The 21,001-nt window shown below is 52.7% G+C and overlaps 1 protein-coding gene across 7 annotated transcripts in view; it reads left to right on the plus strand.

The window, feature by feature from the left end:
* FMNL3 (formin like 3) overlaps window positions 1-21,001 on the plus strand; it is a 49,601-nt gene that overhangs the window by 24,949 nt on the left and 3,651 nt on the right. For 4 of the 7 annotated variants that reach the window (XM_017678527.3, XM_017678528.3, XM_073213562.1 and 1 more), the window contains exons 2-21: window positions 3,023-3,106; window positions 5,114-5,194; window positions 5,468-5,544; window positions 8,697-8,780; window positions 11,537-11,689; window positions 12,923-13,031; window positions 13,216-13,292; window positions 13,650-13,743; window positions 14,809-14,883; window positions 15,495-15,605; window positions 15,900-16,049; window positions 16,475-16,576; window positions 17,677-17,956; window positions 18,403-18,471; window positions 18,561-18,685; window positions 18,866-19,068; window positions 19,824-20,058; window positions 20,209-20,277; window positions 20,406-20,486; window positions 20,589-20,718. In XM_017678527.3, the coding sequence (XP_017534016.1) occupies window positions 3,023-3,106; window positions 5,114-5,194; window positions 5,468-5,544; window positions 8,697-8,780; window positions 11,537-11,689; window positions 12,923-13,031; window positions 13,216-13,292; window positions 13,650-13,743; window positions 14,809-14,883; window positions 15,495-15,605; window positions 15,900-16,049; window positions 16,475-16,576; window positions 17,677-17,956; window positions 18,403-18,471; window positions 18,561-18,685; window positions 18,866-19,068; window positions 19,824-20,058; window positions 20,209-20,277; window positions 20,406-20,486; window positions 20,589-20,718 (2,389 nt within the window). The remainder of the gene's footprint in view (window positions 1-3,022; window positions 3,107-5,113; window positions 5,195-5,467; window positions 5,545-8,696; window positions 8,781-11,536; window positions 11,690-12,922; window positions 13,032-13,215; window positions 13,293-13,649; window positions 13,744-14,808; window positions 14,884-15,494; window positions 15,606-15,899; window positions 16,050-16,474; window positions 16,577-17,676; window positions 17,957-18,402; window positions 18,472-18,560; window positions 18,686-18,865; window positions 19,069-19,823; window positions 20,059-20,208; window positions 20,278-20,405; window positions 20,487-20,588; window positions 20,719-21,001) is intronic. The other 3 variants (XM_017678531.3, XM_017678532.3, XM_073213560.1) reach the window with 2 other exon arrangements.

The raw sequence follows: 21,001 nt of genomic DNA on the forward strand, positions 1-21,001 counted from the left end.
CAGACATAAAATATTTATCATTTAATCCTCATAAAATCCTGTGAAGTTGTGAGATTATCTCTGTTTTATGGATGATCTCACTGAGGTTCAGTGACTCTGAAGAGCCTGAAGTAGGTCCTGGGCTCTCTGACTCTGAATTCTGTGCCCTCCGCTCCAAGGCAGCAGCGCCCCTTTTCTGGTCAGCAAGGAGTCAGCGAGGACTGAGCCCAGCTTCTGCCTTATGAGAGCCCACCAGCTCTGTGGAACCCTGAAGGAAGATGTCAAGGAAACAAACCTTTGACTGAGACCGGAACCAGGTCAGGTTTGCTTCCTGGCTGTCCCCGGAACTCAGGATGTTGTCCTTCCTCAGGACATTGGAGCCCTGCTGGACTCACGCTAACTATCAGTTGGAGGCAGAAGCCCTGATGCCCTTGTCTGGCAGGGCGAGAACTGCCCGGGTCCTGCCCTGTAGGCAGGCAGCTCCCACCGCACAGTGACTGATTTCTTGTGAGAGGGCTGGAGGCTAGGGAATTCCCCCTACACACTTCCTTCCCCATCACACTTGTGCCCCAAAGAAGCAGAGAAGCTGGCATCTCTGTCCAGAAAGTGCCACCTGAAGCTCTAGACTGGAGGATGTAGGCCTGTGGTCAGAGCTGATTCATGGTTCTGCCACCTTTTTCCATATTCCGAGTGCCCTCCCTGGGCATCTAAAGTTTGGCCAGGTCCCCAATGTGCCTCTTCTATGTACTTAGGCTAGGGTTCCCCAAGGGGGCAATTTTGTTCCATGTTTGAAGCCCCAAGGGCACCAGATATTTCCTTACCAGTTCCCCTGGTTGGGCAGTGTTAAGGCAGCAGATGACAATGGTGGAAGTTAGTGTAGACCATTATTGTGGTGTCTTCCACAACAATGACAGGCTCCCCCTTCCCTCCCCAGCCACTTTCTTTCAGGGAGACAACTATTTTCTGTTTTCATGGTATGGACTTGGGAGAAATGGGCAGATAACAGTGAAGTACTCAAGATATGCACAGAGCCAGAACCAGGCCTGTGGACTACTTCTGCTCTCATCTCACTCGGGCTTAGGTGGCAGCAGCCTGGCCCCAGTTAGGCGGGAGACCTCTTGCTCCAGGCTTACCTTTGACTTTTGGGTCCCTGTTTGTTGTGGCCTCCTGCCCCTGTCCCGCTATCCATACAGACATGCTGAGATTGGCCCTTAGCAAAGTAGTTCCAAAGAGAACATTCGCAGTTGTATCTGCCCATCCAGCCATCCCTACTGCACTGGCAATGGGGGGGAGTTGGTTAGCCCTCTTCCCTGCTGAAGTTCAGGCAGATTCATGGGGCAGCAGAAACCATGGGGAGAAGTATGATGTGGTGGTCTCTTCCCCTTCTTTTCTTCTCTTACCTGTTCCACTTATGTATTCCTAAAGCTTTCCATTTCTAGACATTGAGCAGAGATCCCAACCCTACTTCCTATTTTTGAACCAGAGTGACCCTGTTACCAGCCAGGGTCTGGGCCCATAGCTTGGATGCAGGACGTCTTAACTGTAGGTTTACTAACACTTAGTCTCCACCAGGTGCCTGTCATGTGTTAGACAGTATGGAGGGTTGGAGACCATATGAATAGACACAGTCTCTTAGGGGCTAGATGAGCATACAGCTAGTTTAATAGTATATGTGAGGATAGGTGCATTATAAATAGATATGTGTAACAGAAATAAATGATCTTTAAGGAGTTGCTTAGCACATAGAGGGCTCACTCCCACAATACTGCTTCTTGTGGAATAATGCAGGGCCTGTGTGATGTCTCAAGGTCACGGGTGCATGCAGTCCAAGTCCCCAGGGATGAGAATGTCAAGGAGCATGCAGAGGTAAACCAAGTGGTCATGCTTGGGTTACCAGGGAGTTAGAGCTGAACTTGGAGCAGTAGGTAAAAGAGAGAAAGATGAGAGGAAGGCCTTCCAGGTGGCCTTCAGTGTGCTAGGGGAAGAGGCTGGATCTGTGGAAAGTCACATGAATTATCAGACAACTAGGAGACTTCAGGTAGATCATATTTGATTCAGGGGTATAGGGGTGGGGGCAGGTGCAGTGATCTGCCCTGTACAGGCAAGGGCTGGGACCTGCAGCAGAGGCAGGGGGCTGCTTAGAAGAGAGGCCCAGCCTGACTGGGATAAGGAGGGAATGGGAGAGGGGAGGAGCTTCTGGCCTGGGTGGGACTAGTCCCTGGATGCACTGGGCTTCGCTCACTCCCCTATACTTTTATTTAACAAACGGTAGTGAATGAAATAAAATGACTCCTGGTCTGTCCTCCTGTATTCTAGGTTAGAATAAGGTCTCAACAAGGGGTTGTAACACTTCACTGTGTCTTAATTGGGAGGTGTGTCATAAGTTAATTTGCTACTAACAATTATATGCTGAAATGTTGTAAATTATTTCCTAAAAAATGGGAGCAGTTATCTTTATACTACTGTCCTCATTCACTGGTATCCTGACTTGGGGAGAAGGGGTAATTGTAGAATCTACACAGGCTGTGGAGGTTCAGGATTCTCCCATGGATGTGCGTGGTGCACGAAGGCTGCCCATCTCTCAGGCCATGGGGGACAAGCAGATTGAAGGTTGCTGCTTTGTACTGGTGGCTTTCAAACCTTTTTGACCTGTCCATGTTAAGAAAGAAGCATATATTACAGCATAACCTTATGTGTATATATTATACATAAAATATAAAAGAAACAAAAGCTTCATGAGACATTATTCTTCTTACTTGCAATGAATTCTGGTATCTTTTATTCTATTTTTAATCTGTTCATTTTCATTTGAGATAAAGTTAATCTCATTAAATAGGTTCTACGGCCTGTGCTTTGAAAAACACTGTTCACCCAAGATGAACCAAGTATGAAGGGGAGAAGGGCTGCCACACCTCTCTGAGCCTTCCTAGTCAGCAGAGAGTGTCAGGGTGAAGCCTGAGGGTCCAGTGAGGAGCATGTGCACAGTCTAGCCTTTTTGGGTGCAGGGAGCTTTCAGCCCCATTAACTCAGGTTCTCTCCTCAGAGCTCCATGAACCTCCCTCCTGACAAGGCCCGGCTCCTGCGGCAGTACGACAATGAGAAGAAGTGGGATCTGATCTGTGACCAGGTACAGGGTTGGGGGCAGGGCTGGAAGTGGGGCTTGTGTCTTGGGCTGGACAGGCAGCAGGAACAGGGGCATTGATGGAGCCCCAGAGTCCCTTGAGGAACCCTAGCCTGGATTTATTTGGCCTCAATCCATGTTCACTTCCTATTCTAAGAGGGCTCTCCTAACAGAGACAGGGCTGGTAAGCCAAGTCCAAGTTCCCCTCTAGCTCCAAAAGGAGCTGTCTTGCTGTCCTCCCAATGGGTGGTAGCCTGAAGGAGGTTTGTATAGGTCTGGGGTGTGGGGTTTAGTAATTTTCCTGGGAGAGCCTGTTTCTGCCTTTCCCAGGGTGAGGGCCACCCCTGGCAGGGTTATCCAAAGGACTGTTTATCTCTCCCTCTGCCCCAGATTTGGCAAATAGCAGGGTTTTTCTCATTATTTACAGGCTTCTAGGATTGAGACACCCCAGTTCCCTGGTCTTCTGTTCCCAAATCTCAGAACATGAGGACTGGAAGCTCTCCCTACATGAATAGTGTGTTTCGAGATGGAAGAGAATATAGACATTATTACTTAACTCAGAATCGAGAACTAACACCTATGGCCTGGTTCTTTCCCTTACACACATTTGAATTTCACAAATCATGAGTTTCTGAACTCAGCCTGTCTGCATGGCTAGGGGAGTCAGCTTTTGCTTTCTTACTTCTTGATAGGTACAGGTGGCACAGAGTGTAGGCAGTGTGTTTACCCAGCAGTTTGCAGTGAAGTTTATCATGAACAATTTGTTACTTCTTTTCAAGCATGGAACAAGATCATGATAGCTGACATTAGTGAGTGCTTATTATGAACCAAGCACTTCACATATGCTGAAACACCTCATTTCCTCCTCACAAAAGTCCTCTGGGGAGGGCACTGTTATGTCTTATAGATGAAGAACCTGAAGCCCCCTGTCTTGCCCCAGGTCAGGGCTCAGGCAGCTGACTCCATCTATGAGAACTGTTTTGCTTGCCTGCCCCCCAAGTCATGCTGCTTGACCTAAGGTAGAATCATGCTTCTACCTTAGCATAGTCCAGTCCAGGTCCTTTCCTGTCCAGGGAAGGGCTCATTTCCTTGTGTTCCACATCAAGAGAAGTTGGTGAGCATGGCAAACATCTACTTGGGGTTTGGAGAATAATAGCCCGTTGGTACTGAGTTTCTTTAACTGATAACCTCTTGATATTTCCTAGGTCACATAATTTCAGCTCTTTCTCAAACCTTCCTTTTTTTAAATTTTCATTTTGTTTTAGGGTCTATTTCCTAAAGTTATATTATTCTCCTGGACCCTTTCTGGCCCCTCAACCCCCAATTCCTCAGCTATCTCAGTTGTGAGGCCCTCACAGGACCAGAAATGCTGAAGGGTTTTCCCTGGGTCAGATGAGGGGGTTGGACCAAAGTGGGGAGGGCATGGTCCTGTGCCTTGTGTGGAAGGGGATCGAGGGAGGACCTTGCTGAAAGCAGGCTTTGGCTTGAGGTTGGCTGAATTGTTGAAGCGTGGGGCCTAGGCCAGGAGCAGAGAGTGTGTTTGCAGTCCTGAGCTCTGTTAATGCGGGAAAACTAGTCCAGTCCCAAGTCTGGGTTCAGGACTAAGAAAGTTGGGAGTTCTGCGAGACCTAGCTCCCTTGGCCTTCCTAACCATTGTCCTTGAGTTGGCTAGGCAGTGAACAGCATTTCCCAGTCGTATCTTTATTTTGGGCGCTGTTCACAGCTCTGTAATCCCCACATATTCTTAGAGAGCAGCAGGCTCTTAAAATATTTTTTGACATAGAAAAACATTTTAGGCTCAGGAGGCACTAACTGGAGGAGGGAAGGATGGCAGCAGATGGGAAGTGCCTGAGGATAAGGAAGGGAACCTACAGTTCGGGCGAGGTGACAAGCACCTTTGCGTGACAACTTTAAGAGGCTGGGTCCCTTCACACTGAACACTGAGCGCTCTACTTCCTCGTATTCTCCTCAGAACTCTGGGTGCCTGTGTGCACACAAGTGTTTCCCTTACAGGAACGATTCCAGGTGAAGAATCCTCCCCACACTTACATCCAGAAACTTCAGAGCTTCTTGGACCCAACTGTAACTCGGAAGGTGATGTGTGAGGCAGGAAGGCCCCATCTTGCTGCCCTTTGTCATCCTATGGGGCTTGGGGACAAACCCTTGGACTTGGGATGGGACATCTGCTTCCTAGCAATGGGACTGGGTTTTTGGCTTCTGAGGCCATGGGCCAGGCATAGCTGGCAAATGACAGAGGGAAGGCCTGCCACTGCCCTCTTGTATCCCTTCCCTTTCCTTGTCTGCCCTTTTGTTCTCTAAAGTTGGATTGGGGGCCTCCATCAGTGACAGAAAATTCCATGTTTACAGAAGTTCAGGAGGAGAGTTCAGGAGTCAACCAAAGTACTGAGGGAGCTGGAGATCTCACTTCGCACCAACCACATTGGGTGAGTCAGATTTGGCCATCAGAGTCTCTTGGCCTGGCCACTCAGGATCTGGTGTCTCTGGGGGTGATTTGCCTGTTGATCTCCCTGCCCTGGGGGTAGAGTTGCCCCTTGAATGATTTTTGGTTTCTCAGAGCTAAATACTGTTCCTTTTCTGGCTTTTCTCCCCCATAGCTCTGCCAGCTGCTGACTAGATGCCGCTGGCAAGCTTGGGGCCTCTCCTGGGGTCCTCAGCCTGTGGCTGTGAGTGGAAGACATTCCCACAGCAGCTGAGACTGGAGTCTGCCTGTGGCCTGGGGCTCAGCTAAGGGAGGCCCATAGAAGGCTGGGGATGGGACAGCATATTGCATTGAGTAGCCGAGACCTAGTTCTTGGACTATTTGGTGCCCAGAAGATTATTTGCTTGATTGTAAGACAATCTTAGTTCATGAGCAGAAGCAGCTTCCTGAAGCACCAGGAAAGAGGGGTCCAGGAGTTGAATGTCTTCTATATTCATAGACCCTGATACTGCCAACCCATTGACAGGGCCCCTAGCAACCATGGGAGTCATTTTATCCAGTTTCTGAGTGGGGAGCCAGAACTTGCTGAACAAACAGAGGGCTAATGTATGAGGTACACTGAAAGATGGCAAAGGTCTTGGTTTTATGAAACCCTAAGTAGCCAGGGTATATAGAGTGAAAGTGAGAGAGTGTGTACACAGAGGACAGTGAGGGACCCCTGATGGAGAACTGCAGGCAGGGTGACAGTCCTGACCAAAGGGCCTGGCACAAATATTGAGGGCTTGCATGAGTGAGAAGTTGAGCCTGCCCCCAGTCCAGTAAACACCAAGGACTCTCAGGGTCCTGGGCTTCCTGAGAGGAGGGGTAGAAAGAACCAGATGACATCATCTGCCATTCCCCTCCTGCCCTCAGCAGCTGCCTCCTTGCCCACCCCGAGGCTGGGCCTGCCCAGGGCTCTTAGACTCTCTGTGTAGCCAGCTGCTGCAGCACAGGGAAATGGCCCAGGAGGGAATAGGGAAGGGATAGTTCCTGTCCTTGGTCGCTGACCAGAGTTGGCTTCCACACCTCATCTGCGAACTAGACGTTGAAAGCTGACCCACTAGGAAATGGGTAACTGAGCCTCCACCTTTGTTTAGTGAATCCTCACAGAAGGAAAAACTAGCAGGGCCTTGTCAGCTACCCTGACGAGTTAAGTGACACAGATGGCAGCTCTGAACACTGCTGCCATCCTGCACTCCCCCACTGGACCTTTCCTCCCCACTTCCCTTCCTCTCAGGCCTTCCTGTCTTCCTTATGAAGTCTTGCTGTGTGAGAGTGGTGTTTGCTCTTCTCAAGAGAGGGCCACAGAGCAGTGTGTGACAGTCTCCTCTGCCTGCCCCTTCTCCCTGGTGCCTGCCCATCTGGCCACAAGCCAGGAGCTGGGGCTGGAGCAGCATGGCTCCCAGGCTTGGGGCCTCATGGCAGTTGGCACACAAATTAGACGCCTGGAGTTGCTCCTTGGCTCCCAGGGAGCAGCTTAGCGTCTGGTGTTTTAGGAGCTCCTGTGATCTGTGGCTTCTCTGGGTAGAGTTACATGGGGGAGGGCCAGGCTCCTTCCCGGATTTCTGGGCAGGAAATTTGTCAGGCTGTCAGGCTGTCAGCCTGGGGTGTGGGCACTCCAGGGCACTAGAAGCCCTGGGCAAGGTGGGGAGTGAAGGAGTAGCAACCTGATCAGCCCCAAGGCCTACAGAAGCTGGGTGTGCGGGGACAGCTCCATGGGGGAACTCAGGGTGGCTGGGAAGTGGGATTCCAGAGCCTCTCCAGCTCCTCCTCTCTCTGGTTTGTATTGGTTTCTCCGCCTTGCCTAGGTGCCCTTTAACCTCTCCTCAAAGTGTCAAGATCCCGAAAATAGCAGTGTAGACTCAGACAGGAAATGAGAAGGGGGTGGGGAGCTGGAGAGCAGACAGACAGGAAATGGGAGGCCTGTCGGCCCCCAGAGAGGAAGCTAACTTCAGGCAGCTCCAGTGTCAGCCAGCCTCAGCTGGGCCTGGTGCTCCAGCCCAGCCTCCCTGTAGCCTGGGGTGTGGCCAGCAAACAAGGCGCTGGTGTTCCGGCTGTAGGGGAAAAGCGGCGCTGCCTGGCTGTTGGGCACAGCTGGCCTATAAAGACCCCCAGATGTTCTGAAAGAACCAAGCACTCAGGAGTCGTGTGTGTGTGTGTGTGTGTGTGTGTGTGTGTGTGTGTGTGTGTGTGTGTGTGTGTGTGTGTGTGTGTGTGTGTGTGTGTGTGTGTGTGTGTGTGTGTGTGTGCGTGCGCGTGCGTGTGTGTGTGTGTGTGTGTGTGTGTGTGTGTGTGTGTGTGCAGTGAAACTGTCCTATACAGTCCTCCTGAAATCAGCTCTTGAACTTCCTTCCAGGGACATTGTAGCCCAAAAGGCCTGAAGGCAGAAGGGTGGAAATGCCCTGGCCCTTTGTCTTTACCTCCTGCCTTTCTGGTTAGAGGGGCCCAAGACCTTAATCTGGCTCTGAGTGGTCACAGCCATTCTGGAGTTATTTGAGTTCCTGACTGTTCCCCATCCTTTTCCTGCTCTGCCAAGCTCACCCTGACTAAGTCAGAACTCTCTCTTCACTCACTGTCCCAGAATACCTCTCCTTTCCCTTTGGCCCAGCACACCCCTGTTCTATGGCTCACTTAGACCCTTCCCATCAGTCTTTTGACTGAGACTTTGGTCAGATCGGGGATCTGCTGGCCTCTGTTGGGCACAGCTCTGCCAAGTGCCTGTGGTAAATGCTTCTGATAAGCTTCCCCTGCCCTTGGTCCAGTAAACACCAAGCAAGGACTGTGTACCCAGCCTCATGTGCCAGACACCATTATCATAGGAATGACTGAGCCAGGACCCTAGTCCTTTGGAAGAGGGTTCCTGAAAGCTTGTTTGACTGACATGTTATTGGAAGACATGATTCTTTCCCCACCCTGGCTCTCTGGCCTAGGGGAGGTCTAGGCCAGTGCTGCAACCATGGATGAGTCTGCCGTGGGTTTTGATCTTCACAATTTTCCTAGCCTGGTGCTAATTTCCGGAGGATCCAGGAGGAGATGCTGTTGGGTCAGAGGCTCTGGGCCCTCTTCACCCTTGACCCTCTTTAGTGACCCCTCCCTCTATGTTCCCTTTACCTGCAGGTGGGTGCGGGAATTTCTGAATGATGAAAACAAAGGCCTGGATGTGCTGGTGGATTACCTGTCCTTTGCCCAGTGTTCTGTTATGTGAGTACCACCCTGGGGCTAGGGTTGCGGACCAGTGAGGGAGCACACAGTCCCATTCTGATCTGATGAGGAACGGGGAGATTGCAGCAGTGAAGATGGAAATGGGAGCCCTAGGTCCCAAGGGAGGAGCCCGGCAGCAGTGTGGGAATGGACAGGCAGCCAGGGGGGTGTCGAGGATCAGTGAAGAATGTCAAGTGGATGGAGTAGAAGCTGTGTTTTGGGGAGCAGGAGGGGAGAGATTTGGAAAGAGAGCCCAGAATCAGAACCTCAAGGTTTCAGACTCTGCAAACAGCCCAAGGGAATGTCCTGGTTTCTGGGAGAGATGCCTGGTGGGATTCATTTGCCTTTGGAGACTTGAGTCTTCAGGAAGCTCCTTTGGGTCTCCAGATGTGAGAGGGTTACTCCAGGTCATTGCTGAAGAGCCCCAGGAGCAGTGATCATGACCTTTGACCCAGACTGAAAATGAAGCATTCAGGGGCCTTTTTCAAGCAGGTTGAGGGCTTGGAGGCAGCCAGAAGTAAATTGGTGCAGCTGAGAAGGCAGCATAGGGTAGTGGAAAGAACCAAGGCTCCCGAGTATGACAAAGCTGGGTGTGAGTGTCAGTTCTGTCCTTTACTGTCTGTGTGACCTCAAGCAAGTTTGCATCCTCTTATATAAAATGGGATCCATGTTCCAGGCATGCTTTAAGATTAGACAATAATGTGGCTAAAGCACTTAGTGGTTTGAAACGTACTAAGTCTATACTGTGGTAGCTGCTTTGTTGTTAATTGTTATTCAATTAACAGGGTCACCAATTAAGGTCACCTACCATAATCACCTGAATACATGGAAAGAGGGAATACAGTGACCCTTCACAGGTGACCAACACAGTCAGACTTAAACTTAAGCCCTAGGGTAACCAACATCTCAGTTTGCTGGTGACTTTCCCCAGTGTCAGCACCGAAGTCCCACATCCTGGGGAACTGCTCAGCTCTGGACCCAGCCCAGTGTGGGCTTGCATTCCCCTTGCTACTGCCTTGCCCCCTAGCTGCTCTCCTTTGTCCAGCAGGTCGCCAGTCTTATCTCCTTAGGGGCTCAAACTAATGCCTTTCCCAGGTTTGGCCTCTCTATCACTTTTTCCAGGTCATCCCCTGTTAAACCAAGAGTGGCCTACTCCCCATTCCGGTCCCCGCAGAAGTCATTCCTTGTGATCCTCCTGTCCCTTTAAAAGCCACTCTTTTTATAGAAAGAAATGAAAAACATTTGCTGAAGTGATTTTTAAAACTCAGAACTTTTATAGTAAAAAGATGTAGATCATTTTCCCAAATAAGCCTATCTTGTTTGAAAAGCAAACAAATCCCAGCTGCTCTAAACCCAAGCACACTGGAACCTCAGTATTGTAGTGTCCACGGCAGTGCCTTTGACTCTGTTTTTAAAAGAAAGACTTGTGATGGGGGGCAGAGGGGTCCAGGAGAGAGAGTGTGTGTTTTGAGAAGGGTTGAAAGGAGAGGGTGAAGCCAAGTAGAGTTTGAGTGAAGCTATTTACTTGTAAACGGCATGTACCAGTGCTAAGGAATACTGTTATTGATGGAGAGGAGCCGCTGACAAGCTGACTCGCTGTTGGGGAGACTCTTATGTCTCCTTGAGAGCCCCATTAAACCTCTGACCACTGGGACTCGGAAGCTGCTCCTGATTCCTTTGGAACATTCAGGCATCTGCAGATATCACTTCCTATCTCAGAAGGCCTTTGCCTCTGTGCCTTGGTGGTGGGGCTGTGTGTGTGCACAGAAGGATCCTTGGGGGAAGAGCCCGTAGGAGATGCTTGTTTGGTTCTTAGTGACCTACTGCGGGGAAGCGGACAGGAAAACGGAGCAGGGACTTGTTTGTCAGAGAGAGTAGATCCTGACGTAGGGATGTTTAAGGGAGAAGATCCTATAGCTTTATGATCTCGAGATGTTCTTCTTGCCCTGGCCACACTCCCAAACTGCTAATGGTGGGAGACATCTTGTCCCAGAAGCAGGAAGTGACAAACAGAGAAACCATCCTAACTCCCAAAGGGACTAAGGACCCCAGTCCATACCTTCCCCTAGGGAAGCTGAAGCCCAAGGAGCCTCTGTACCAGAAAAAAGCTAGAAGCCTCAAGCAGAACCACAGAAAACTGGGTCAATAAGACCCAGTGCTAGGATGGGGCCGTGGTGCTCCTCCTAGACATAGAGACCTGTCCCACTCTGGATTTGCCAGAATCCCCATTCCCTTCCATTCAGACCTGCCCTTATGAGCCTGATTCTGAACCGGTTGGGCTCTCTCAGGTCACTGACAGGCCCCTTTGGCCACTGCCATTTGCCAACTGGCAAGACCTGCAGTTGGCCTGTTCCCCACCACTCCTCTGCAGGGCAGAGTCTCCATGGGAGCCATAGCTTGTCTGAGATGTCCCATCTCAGGATGGGAGTGCAGAAGGATTGCCAGCTCCCCATGTCCCTTTGAGTCCCAAGGGGAAGTCACTTCACCCAGGATTGCCTGGCCAGTGGGGAGGCCTCTGTCCCCACCCCAGCTCCTCAGATCCCCCTCCTGGTTGCTTCCTGCACCCATTCTGCCCGTGTCCTGTGTTGGTTGCTCTCTGGACCAGGGTTGGGTCTCTGCTGCTCAGCTCTGCTTTCTGTTCTTGCTGCCCTTGCTTCTTGTTGCCCTAGAGGTCTACAGGGAGGGGGTGGGCATGCCAGGGGGCTTGGCACTGAATTTCTCGTGTGTGTGTGCTTGTGTGTCCTTTCCTGCTCCAGGTTTGACTTTGAGGGTCTGGAGAGTGGTGATGATGGTGCATTTGACAAGCTCCGGTCCTGGAGCAGGTCCATTGAGGACCTGCAGCCACCCAGCGCCCTGTCAGCCCCCTTCACCAACAGCCTCGCTCGCTCTGCGCGCCAGTCTGTGCTCCGGTACGTGCACTCAATCTGCCGCCTGCCTCTCACCCCAGCCCCCAGGCCTGCTCGGGTGACCGCAGTGAGTGCTCATGCCACTCCCTCCGCTCTTGCTTCCAGGCTCAGCTCTCTTACCCTCTGCCTGCCAGTCTGTCTCTGGTCTGTCCTCTCTGTCTCCTTGACTCTACCCAGCAATCTCTTCTGGGTAAGTACTTGGCCCTTGGCTGTGCCCACCCCATCTGGGGTTCCAGCTCTCCCCTCTTCTCGCCCCCTCTCTGGGGTCCCCTTCGTTCCTCATTCTCACTCTGCCATTCCTCCTGGCCTCTGGGGCAGGCTTGCCCTCACCCAGGTTCTCTGGTCTTCTCTGGGTGACCCAGCTCCTGCCCTCATGTCTGTTTCCCTCTGGCTCTGCATTCTGTCCCATCAGCTGCTTAGACACCAGCTCCCAGCCAGCGTGCCCCCCGCTCATCTTCTCTTCACTTCTTCCTTTAGGCCTTTTCTCTCCAAAGCTGCCATGTGTTCATTTGTCTGCACTATCTTAAAAACTGTCCTGCCCAGAGGCAGGTGGATGGACCAGATGACTTCTCAGAGCCACTCCTACTCACAGAAGCTTTTCTGAGTGGGCTGAGTGGCAGGGGTCCTACGGCCCTTCCTGTGATCTCTGTCCCCCTTGTAGCCATGCTTTTCTCCTGGCCTCTTTTGGGTCCCTCTGACACTGTTCATCATTCTAGTTATGCATGAGCACTGGCCATTTGTGCTTCCTCTTTCTTTCATGATACATCATTGGGAACAAAGCCAGATGTAGCCCCCAGTCTTCCTAAAGCCTTTGGGGTCTGTGCTGCCTTTTCTGGGACATAGAAATGGTATGGGAGCCAAGGTGCTCCTGCCTCAGGGAAAGTGTGGAAGATGCAGTGACAGACGGAAGAGGAAGGAAGGCTCAGATGAACATCTCCCTGGGCCCATCTCAGGGACTGCAAAGGCCTACATTCCTACTGTTGTATTTGGAAGGACCTCTGGGCTTAGGATGCTTTCAGCCCTGATTATAAAGCTGGGATCCTGGGTGGTTACTGACAAAGGTCTGTTCCAGGAAAGTGAAACCAGCTGAGCACCCTGCCTCTGCACCCTCTCTCTCTGGGCTGTTGGTACAGTGTCCTCCATCCCCCTTTGCTGCTGCTGCTGCCGAGGGGCAGCCTGCCATCTGGGGGATGGTGAGCTCTCCCGGACCCTTCACCAGCAGCCCCCCTTCTCCAGGTATAGCACTCTTCCTGGGCGCAGAGCCCTGAAGAACTCCCGCCTGGTGAGCCAGAAGGATGATGTCCATGTCTGCATCCTTTGTCTCAGAGCCATCATGAACTATCAGGTAAGGGGACTCACTAGCCATGTTGTTCTGCTTCTTTTGCCTCATCTTCTAACAGGAGAGCTGGGAGGGACCAGTTATAAAAGACAAGTTTGCTGGTGGGCCTCCAGTCAGGGAGGTCCAGCTAGGATCTGCCTTCCGCATCATCAAGGCCTCCCCTCCTCCTGTCCTTTTCCCCTTGCTACAGTATGGATTCAACCTGGTCATGTCTCACCCCCATGCTGTCAACGAGATTGCACTCAGCCTCAACAACAAGAATCCAAGGTGAGTTCCTTCCCTTCCCCTGCCTGCTGCCTCTGCCCAGGCCCTGGAGAGCTGGGCTCTACTTGTCCCTGATGAGGAGTTCTGCCCAGCCTTGGGGTCCCGTGGCCTGGATCAGTGCCTTAGTTCATCTCCCTTACCTCTTCTGGAGGAGGAGGAATGTCCCCGGTGTCCCTCTGGCCCACCCAGCTTGGAGAGGGAGCAAGCCTTCTTTTCCCTCACCATCTTTCCCAAGCCCAGCCTCTCTCCTCACCACTGAGGCTAGCTCCACTCCCTGAAAGGACTCCCCACTGGTGGACGTGAGCTGTGAGGTAGCCAGGCAGGGAGCTAGGGTGTGAACCTTCCTTCTTCATCCCTTAGGACCAAAGCCCTTGTCTTGGAGCTTTTGGCAGCTGTGTGTTTAGTGCGAGGAGGTCATGAAATCATTCTTGCTGCCTTTGACAATTTCAAAGAGGTCAGTCTCTTGCATTTGTGGTGTTTGTGTGTGTATGTGTTTGGAGGGAGGAGGTGGGGAGCCAGGTGGGTAAGCAATTTCCTGTGAACTCACACATCGCAGTGATTTTAACATCCCAGTGCTTAGCTAAGTGGCCTGCACCCCCCTTTTTGGTTTTTTTTTTTAACCAAAACCTGAACTTCATTCTTGCCAGATCTTATGCTAGGAAAGCTCCTGATTAGTCAGCTAAGGATGCCCTCAGTTGAGAGATATAGTACAGTGGTCCTAACTTGGCCATCCATCAGAATACCTGAAGACCCCTGGGAGGCCTGGGTGTCTGTGCTCCAACAGGCTCTCCAGGCAGTCCTGAGGCGGTGAACCCAGGGCAGATGTATCTGCAGTGGGAGGAGAAGGCAAGCAAGGATCCTCCTGGGTTGTAGGCCGTTACTAGTGGAGGAGAGGGAGTCCTGCTTGGAATTTCCCCAGCCTCTGGGCCTGGCTCTGAAACCTCCATCTCCTTGAACATAGGATTCCTCGACATCCAACCACAGTTGCTGGTCCCACCCCTTCCTCCTCTTTGGACTTCTTCCTAGCATTCATTGTTTGAGCCAGGAAATGGCTCTTCCTCCTTGAAGCCAGAGGCTCAGAGGAGTCTCTGGACCCCTCTCAGCCCTGGGGCTTTCCTGCAGCCTGGCCTCTCTCCTATGTCCATGTCTCCTATGTCCCCACTAGGACCTCTGTCTCCTGCCTCAGCCACGGCCCCCAGCCTTCCTTCTTCCTTCAGTACCTCTACAGCAGCAGACCCCTGTGTCTCTTCTTGGCCTGCCCCTAGAGGCACCTAAATCCCAGACTAAGGACACCGGCTTTTCTGAGCTCCCTCAGCAAGTTGGTGGGGGGCGAGGGACCCAGGGAAGATGCCTGGCCCTATGCTTTCTTCTCTTTGTGTCTCAGATGGCCCATTGCATAGGAAGAGCTGTGGTTAAACATGGTTTGAACCAGTCGCTTTGCCTTTATGATGTTCTTGGGAGCCAGGGCTTAGGTTCTGCATGGTGCCGATCTTCTTGCTGAGAAAGTTTGCACATTCAGGTATGCAAGGAGCTGCACCGCTTTGAGAAGCTGATGGAGTATTTCCGGAATGAGGACAGCAACATCGATTTCATGGTGAGGAACTAGACCCGGGTCAGGCCCATGCCCAGTAGGGCCGCATGCTCTTGAGAACAGGGGTCAGGCCAGCAGTGTATTCTGATACTCCATATAGAACCTAGAATGATTCTCTCTACTCAGTAAATGCTCCTGTCCTCTTGCCTACTCTAGAGAGCTTTTAAAAATGTTAGGACATTTTTGTACCTTGGGCCTACCCTCTTTTCTCCTTTTTGTGGCCCTACCATCCATGATTTGGATCCTTTCTAAGTTGCTTTCCTTTTCCCAAACTTTTTCTCTAGCTTCTCTTCCATTCAGTCTAAGGTCTTCAGCTAAGTAGGGTTTCTCAAGAAATACCTGCTGATATGCAAAGGAAACCAGAGAGCTGCACATTCACATTTCATTTACATCCATTTCTCATGTAATTTATTGTCTTCATACACTGAATGTTAGGTTTGACATTTTTAAGTTAAAATACTCTTATATGGCTCCCCGAAAGTTCTAAACTTTTTCATTTATTCCTTTTGATTATCCAGCTGATGATACTGGTCCTAATAGCTGTCTACCCTCCCTGTCTCTTGGGTCTCTCCTTGCTCTTCCTGTCTCTGCCCATCTGGGCTGCTGCTTCCCAGGTGGCCTGCATGCAGTTTATCAACATCGTGGTGCACTCGGTAGAGGATATGAACTTCCGGGTCCACCTGCAATATGAGTTTACCAAGCTGGGGCTGGAAGAGTTCCTGCAGGTGAGCAGGGTTTTGGGGCAGAAGACCAGCTTAACTGTATCCCAAAGGTATTTCTTTTACAAGAGCCTAGTCAGGGATGCTCCCAGAGCCCTGCCTGTCTTCTGTGGCCTGGGACTCAGGCCCTCCTGAAGAGGGCTCCCCGAATCAGGCAGCTCCATTGGGCAAGGATCTAACATGGCTGCAGTGGGGATTCCCTGGGTCTTGTGCTCTAGGACGAGGTTGAGGAGAGTGATGAGGAAGGACTGTCCTTCCTAGGCGGCTCCTCCAGCTCCCACTGTCTCTGCTGCTCCCCAGAAGTCCAGGCACACAGAGAGCGAGAAGCTGCAGGTGCAGACCCAGGCATACCTGGACAACGTGTTTGACGTGGGAGGGCTGTTGGAGGATGCTGAGACCAAGAATGTGGCCCTGGAGAAGGTGGAAGAGCTGGAGGAGCATGTGTCCCACGTAGGTGGTCCTCTTTTGCTGCTGCTGAAAACTCTGGGGAGGGTGGGGAGAGGAGGTGAAATCTGAGTTCCAAGACCCACTTGCCTCCAGATTGAGCCCCAGGGAGGCCTCAGAACACACTGGGGCTCTCTGGAGCCTGCTCTGGCTAAGGCCTTGGACCATCCACAGATTGGAACACACTGACCTCCGGGGCTGGGGGTGAGGTGGCCTCAGGCTCTGGACAGTCAGATGTGGCCATTTGCCTTGTACTGTTTCACATGATCTCAGACCCTGGGCTCATCAGAGGGTTGTAGGGAAGCCACCAGGCCAAGCTGCCTTTGGAGCCCTGGGTAGAGGGGTTGTGCCGGGTCCTGACTGGGATTCAGGCTGTGCTGAGTTGCCCAGGCAGTAGTGCCAGTTCCAAATCTGCCCTTCCTATCCTACAGCTCACGGAGAAGCTTCTAGACCTAGAGAATGAAAACATGATGCGTGTGGCGGAACTAGAGAAGCAGCTGCTGCAAAGGGAAAAGGAATTAGAGAGCATCAAGGTACCAAGCAGTTTGGGAAGGGAGTCCCTGACTAGGACTGGGTGGCAGGGGCTGAGGATCTTGCTTTTCTTTCCTGAGTTGTATCAAGTCCTCAAGAATCCAGATCTGGACTCACTGTTGAGGCACTCAGATTGAGGGTGGGCTGATGACTTCACCCCATTTTTTAGCTGGACAGGGAAGCTGAAACCAGAGTGGGTGGGATACACAGAAGAGGGTGGAGCAGATGGGGCCCCGTGGGCACCTCTGGAGTCCAGGCCTCCCCCCACCATCCCATCCCATTGCTTTTCCCTCCCCTGGGCCTCTTGTGCTTCCCCCAGCCTGTGTAATAAGCAGACTCAGAGCAGCCCAGCTACTAACGGCTCTTTTTTAGGATATCCACCAGGTTTTCTAAATCAGGGGAGTAGGGGCTCCTCATAGTTCTGTGTCTTCTCTGGCCCTCTGCTGACTTGTCATTAGTTATAAATGCCGCCAGCCTACCTTTTCTTCATGCAGCTGCTCATTAAAGAGAAGGAGGAGGCCTTCCAGCACCAGTGCCACTTGGAGCCTAGTGCCTGGGGCCTGGATTCAGTGGGTGGCGAGGCCCTGGCCTGAGCAGGTCCTGTACAGCTTCCAGAGGAGCACAGTTTCACTGGCTTCGTTGATCTCAGTACCTTTCTGCCAAGCCCCTTCTAAGAGTCTGAAGTGCTGTATTGGGCATGTGGAGGGTACAGAGATGGCTACAGTAGGGTCTTGTCCATAGGGGGCTTCCACTTGGACGATCATACGAGGCTAAGTGAAATGAGAGCACATAGCAGGTTGGCGGTGGATCAGGGCAGTGGCAGCCTTCCTGCCTGGGTCTTAAGGGACCAGTGAGACTAAGGCTGGAGCAGAGAGGAAGGACATTTCAGTGTGCCAGTGGCTGGGCCGGCTCCTCTGCACCCGTTTTTTCTGCTGCAGTCCAGCTTCTCCTGGCTCCCATCCAGGTTTCTGCTGCTCTCTGCCTCTGGGCAACCTCCCAGAGACTCTAGTTGAAAGATCCTTAGGTAGGAAGTCTCATTTCTAGGGGCAACAACTGCTGCGCCTTCGGCCCCCTTTCCTTAATGGCACTGTCTGCCCAATAGGAGACTTACGAGAACACAAGCCACCAGGTGCACACACTGCGGCGGCTCATTAAAGAGAAGGAGGAGGCCTTCCAGCGCCGATGCCACTTGGAGCCCAGTGCCCGGGGCCTGGAGTCGCTGGGTGGCGAGGCCCTGGTCCGGGCAGGCCCTGCTGAGCTGAGTGAGGGTGTGCCACCCTCCAACCTGGAGCTCCTGGTTCCAGCCCTGCCCCCAGAGGAGGCCCTACCTCTGCCTCCTCCACCAGCTCCTCCCTTACCCCCTCCACCTCCCCCCTTACCAGGTATGTAGGACCCTAGGAGCCAAGAGGGGCAGACCCATTGTGGGGCCAGTCAGCAGTGTCTCCTGCAGGGAGAAGCTGGGGATGTGGCTTGAAGGAGGTAAAGTCAGGTGGAGGGGGTTGAGGGGGGGCTAGATTGTGAGAGAGGCTCAAGTTACTTGGGAAGTATGTCTAAGGGCAGGAGTGGATGTGTTTGATGGATCATAAAGGCACTGCTCCTGACTCCTGTGAACACAGCCAAAGATAGGGCTTAGACCAGAGCAAGAGAGAGTGGGTCAGAGACCAGCAAGACCTGCCCCGTCAGAGTAGGACCCCTGGTTGCCACTTGGGCAGGGAGTCCATGCAGCCTCTTTCCTTGAGAGTCTAAGGACAGGTGGACAGGCAGAGGGGAGGGGACCTCCGAAGATTCTCTTGGCCCCTGGGCCACTGCCATATTTTTCTTCTTCCAGACAAGTGTCCCCCAGCCCCACCTCTCCCTGGCGCTGCTCCCTCTGTGGTGTTGACAGTAGGCCTGTCAGGTGTGTGTCCCCAGGGCTCTGGGCAGGGCTACTGGGACCCAGGGAGTGTGTCCTTGGTCCCTGCTTCACTGATCCTCCTTCCAAATTAGCCATTCGAATCAAGAAACCTATCAAGACCAAGTTCCGGCTGCCCGTCTTCAACTGGACAGCGCTGAAACCCAACCAGATCAGTGGCACTGTCTTCAGCGAACTTGATGATGAGAAGATCTTAGAGGTAGCAGGGCCTGGGGTCCTGAGGGTTGGGGTTGGGGAAGATTTTAGTCAAATCTCCTGGCCCTGGAGAGCTCTTAGACTCAGCCCCCATGAACAGTGCTGAGCCAGTGCTGGGTGTGCTACTGGGGGACCTCTAGAAGTCTGAGGTCACAGCACTTCCCTTCTCGTTAACTCCCACCAGGACCTTGATCTGGACAAGTTTGAAGAACTGTTCAAGACAAAAGCCCAGGGCCCTGCCCTTGACCTCATCTGCTCCAAGAATAAGACAGCTCAAAAGGCTGCCAGCAAGGTGACCTTGTTGGAAGCCAATCGTGCCAAGAACCTGGCCATCACCCTACGCAAAGCTGGGCGCTCAGCTGAGGAGATCTGCAGGGCCATCCACACGTGAGCCTCCCTCCCACTGACCTTGCCCTGGTCCCCAGGCAGTTGGCAACTCAGTTTTTCACCTACGATCCTGGCCTTCCCTGGATTCCAGGGCATCAACAAAACTGCTTCATACCCCTCCGTCATCCACTGGCTTGGCTAGAACTTAGGGGATCCATGCTGTGTGCCAGTCACTGAGAGAGTTGCTGGGGATTCAGCCCAGACCATCACTCAAGGAGCTCCCAGCTAATGGGAGCAGTCCAGCAACACTGGGCGATAACCACCAGGGCGATGTAGGCACAGGCAGCTTTGGGAGAACAAGGAGGGCCGGGTAGCTGAGGTTGGCCATCAGGAAAAGCATCTTAGAGATGATCTCTCTCTCATCTGCAACCTGAGGGAAATTTATGAAGTCCAGTTCAGGGTCTGGGAAGAAGCATGGTACCCTGGGTACTGAAAAATGACTGTGGCTTTAGTGTAAGAGGGGAGTAGAAGGGACGGGGTAGAAAGGTGGGCAGAAGTCTTGCAGGCTGGGCCTCCTGAGCCATGTTCAGATGTTAAGACTTCTCCCGAGGAGCAGAGGAAAGACAGTGAAGGGCTTTACAACAGGCCATGGGATGTTCGCATAGGACTGTTACTGGCACTCTGACAGACGAGGAATGGGTGTTCTGTGGCTGCTGCATCCTGCTCAGACCCCACCCTCTGTCCTTCAAGATGCTGAAGAATAAAGGGCTGATGGGTAAATGTGAGACCTGAGGTTGTTCCTCCCCACCACACAGGTTTGACTTACAGACACTACCCGTGGACTTTGTGGAATGCCTGATGCGCTTCCTGCCCACGGAGGCAGAGGTGAAGCTGCTGCGGCAATATGAGCGGGAAAGGCAGCCCCTGGAGGAGCTGGCAGCCGAGGACCGCTTCATGCTGCTCTTCAGCAAAGTGGAGCGGCTGACCCAGCGAATGGCTGGCATGGCCTTCCTGGGCAACTTCCAGGAAAACCTGCAGATGCTCACACCGGTGCGGACCCCACCCAAATCATGGTCGTCTGCCACTGTCCCTCAACCCTCTACCTGCTGGTTACCGCCCCTGCCCTACCAGTCCTTCCAGCCAGTCCTGACTTTGCCCCATCATGGCCTGGGGTTTTTCACTCTTCATCTTGCCTTCCAGCAACTCAATGCCATCATTGCTGCCTCCGCCTCCGTCAAGTCCTCGCAGAAACTGAAGCAGATGTTGGAGGTGGGGAAAGGTTGTGGGGCAGGAGGGTGCTGGTGGCTCCCAGGCCCTGGGTGGGAGCCTGGGGCTACACAGAAGAGGAAGGAGCCCTCAGGGCATGGCCTAACCTCTACCCCACACCTTTTGGACAGATCATACTTGCTTTGGGGAACTACATGAACAGCAGCAAGCGGGGAGCTGTGTATGGCTTCAAGCTCCAGAGCCTGGATTTGGTAAGATAACGGGGGCAACACAGGGCCAGGGATCCTGAGGGGCAGTGGCTGGGAGCCAGGCTGTTCAGCTCTCTCACATTACCCACTGCCCCCCTCTCCCAGCTGCTGGACACCAAGTCCACTGACAGGAAGATGACACTGCTGCATTTCATTGCCTTAACGGTAAAGGAGAAATATCCAGACCTGGCTAACTTCTGGCATGAGCTACACTTTGTGGAGAAAGCTGCAGCAGGTGAGGGGAGCCTTGCCCAGCAAGCCTGCCCTCATGTCCAGCCTGGACAATCTCAGGAAGCTGTGAGGAGAGGGAACACTTGGGTCCCTTTGTGTTATCTTCTTTCTGACCACTTCAAAGCTTTCCACTGGGGCCATGGGCAAGGGCCACCCCAGAGGGAGCCTTCTTATAAGCACCAGGCCCAGCCCAGCCCTTCCCACAGGGGTGCGGTAGGAGCAGGCAGAGGAAGGCAGCAGTGGCTCTTCACTACGAACTCTGAGGTCTCAGAGTCAGCCCCAGAAAC

This window comes from Manis javanica, chromosome 10 (assembly GCF_040802235.1).
Source record: "Manis javanica isolate MJ-LG chromosome 10, MJ_LKY, whole genome shotgun sequence".
In the NCBI taxonomy this organism is placed as follows: domain Eukaryota; kingdom Metazoa; phylum Chordata; class Mammalia; order Pholidota; family Manidae; genus Manis; species Manis javanica.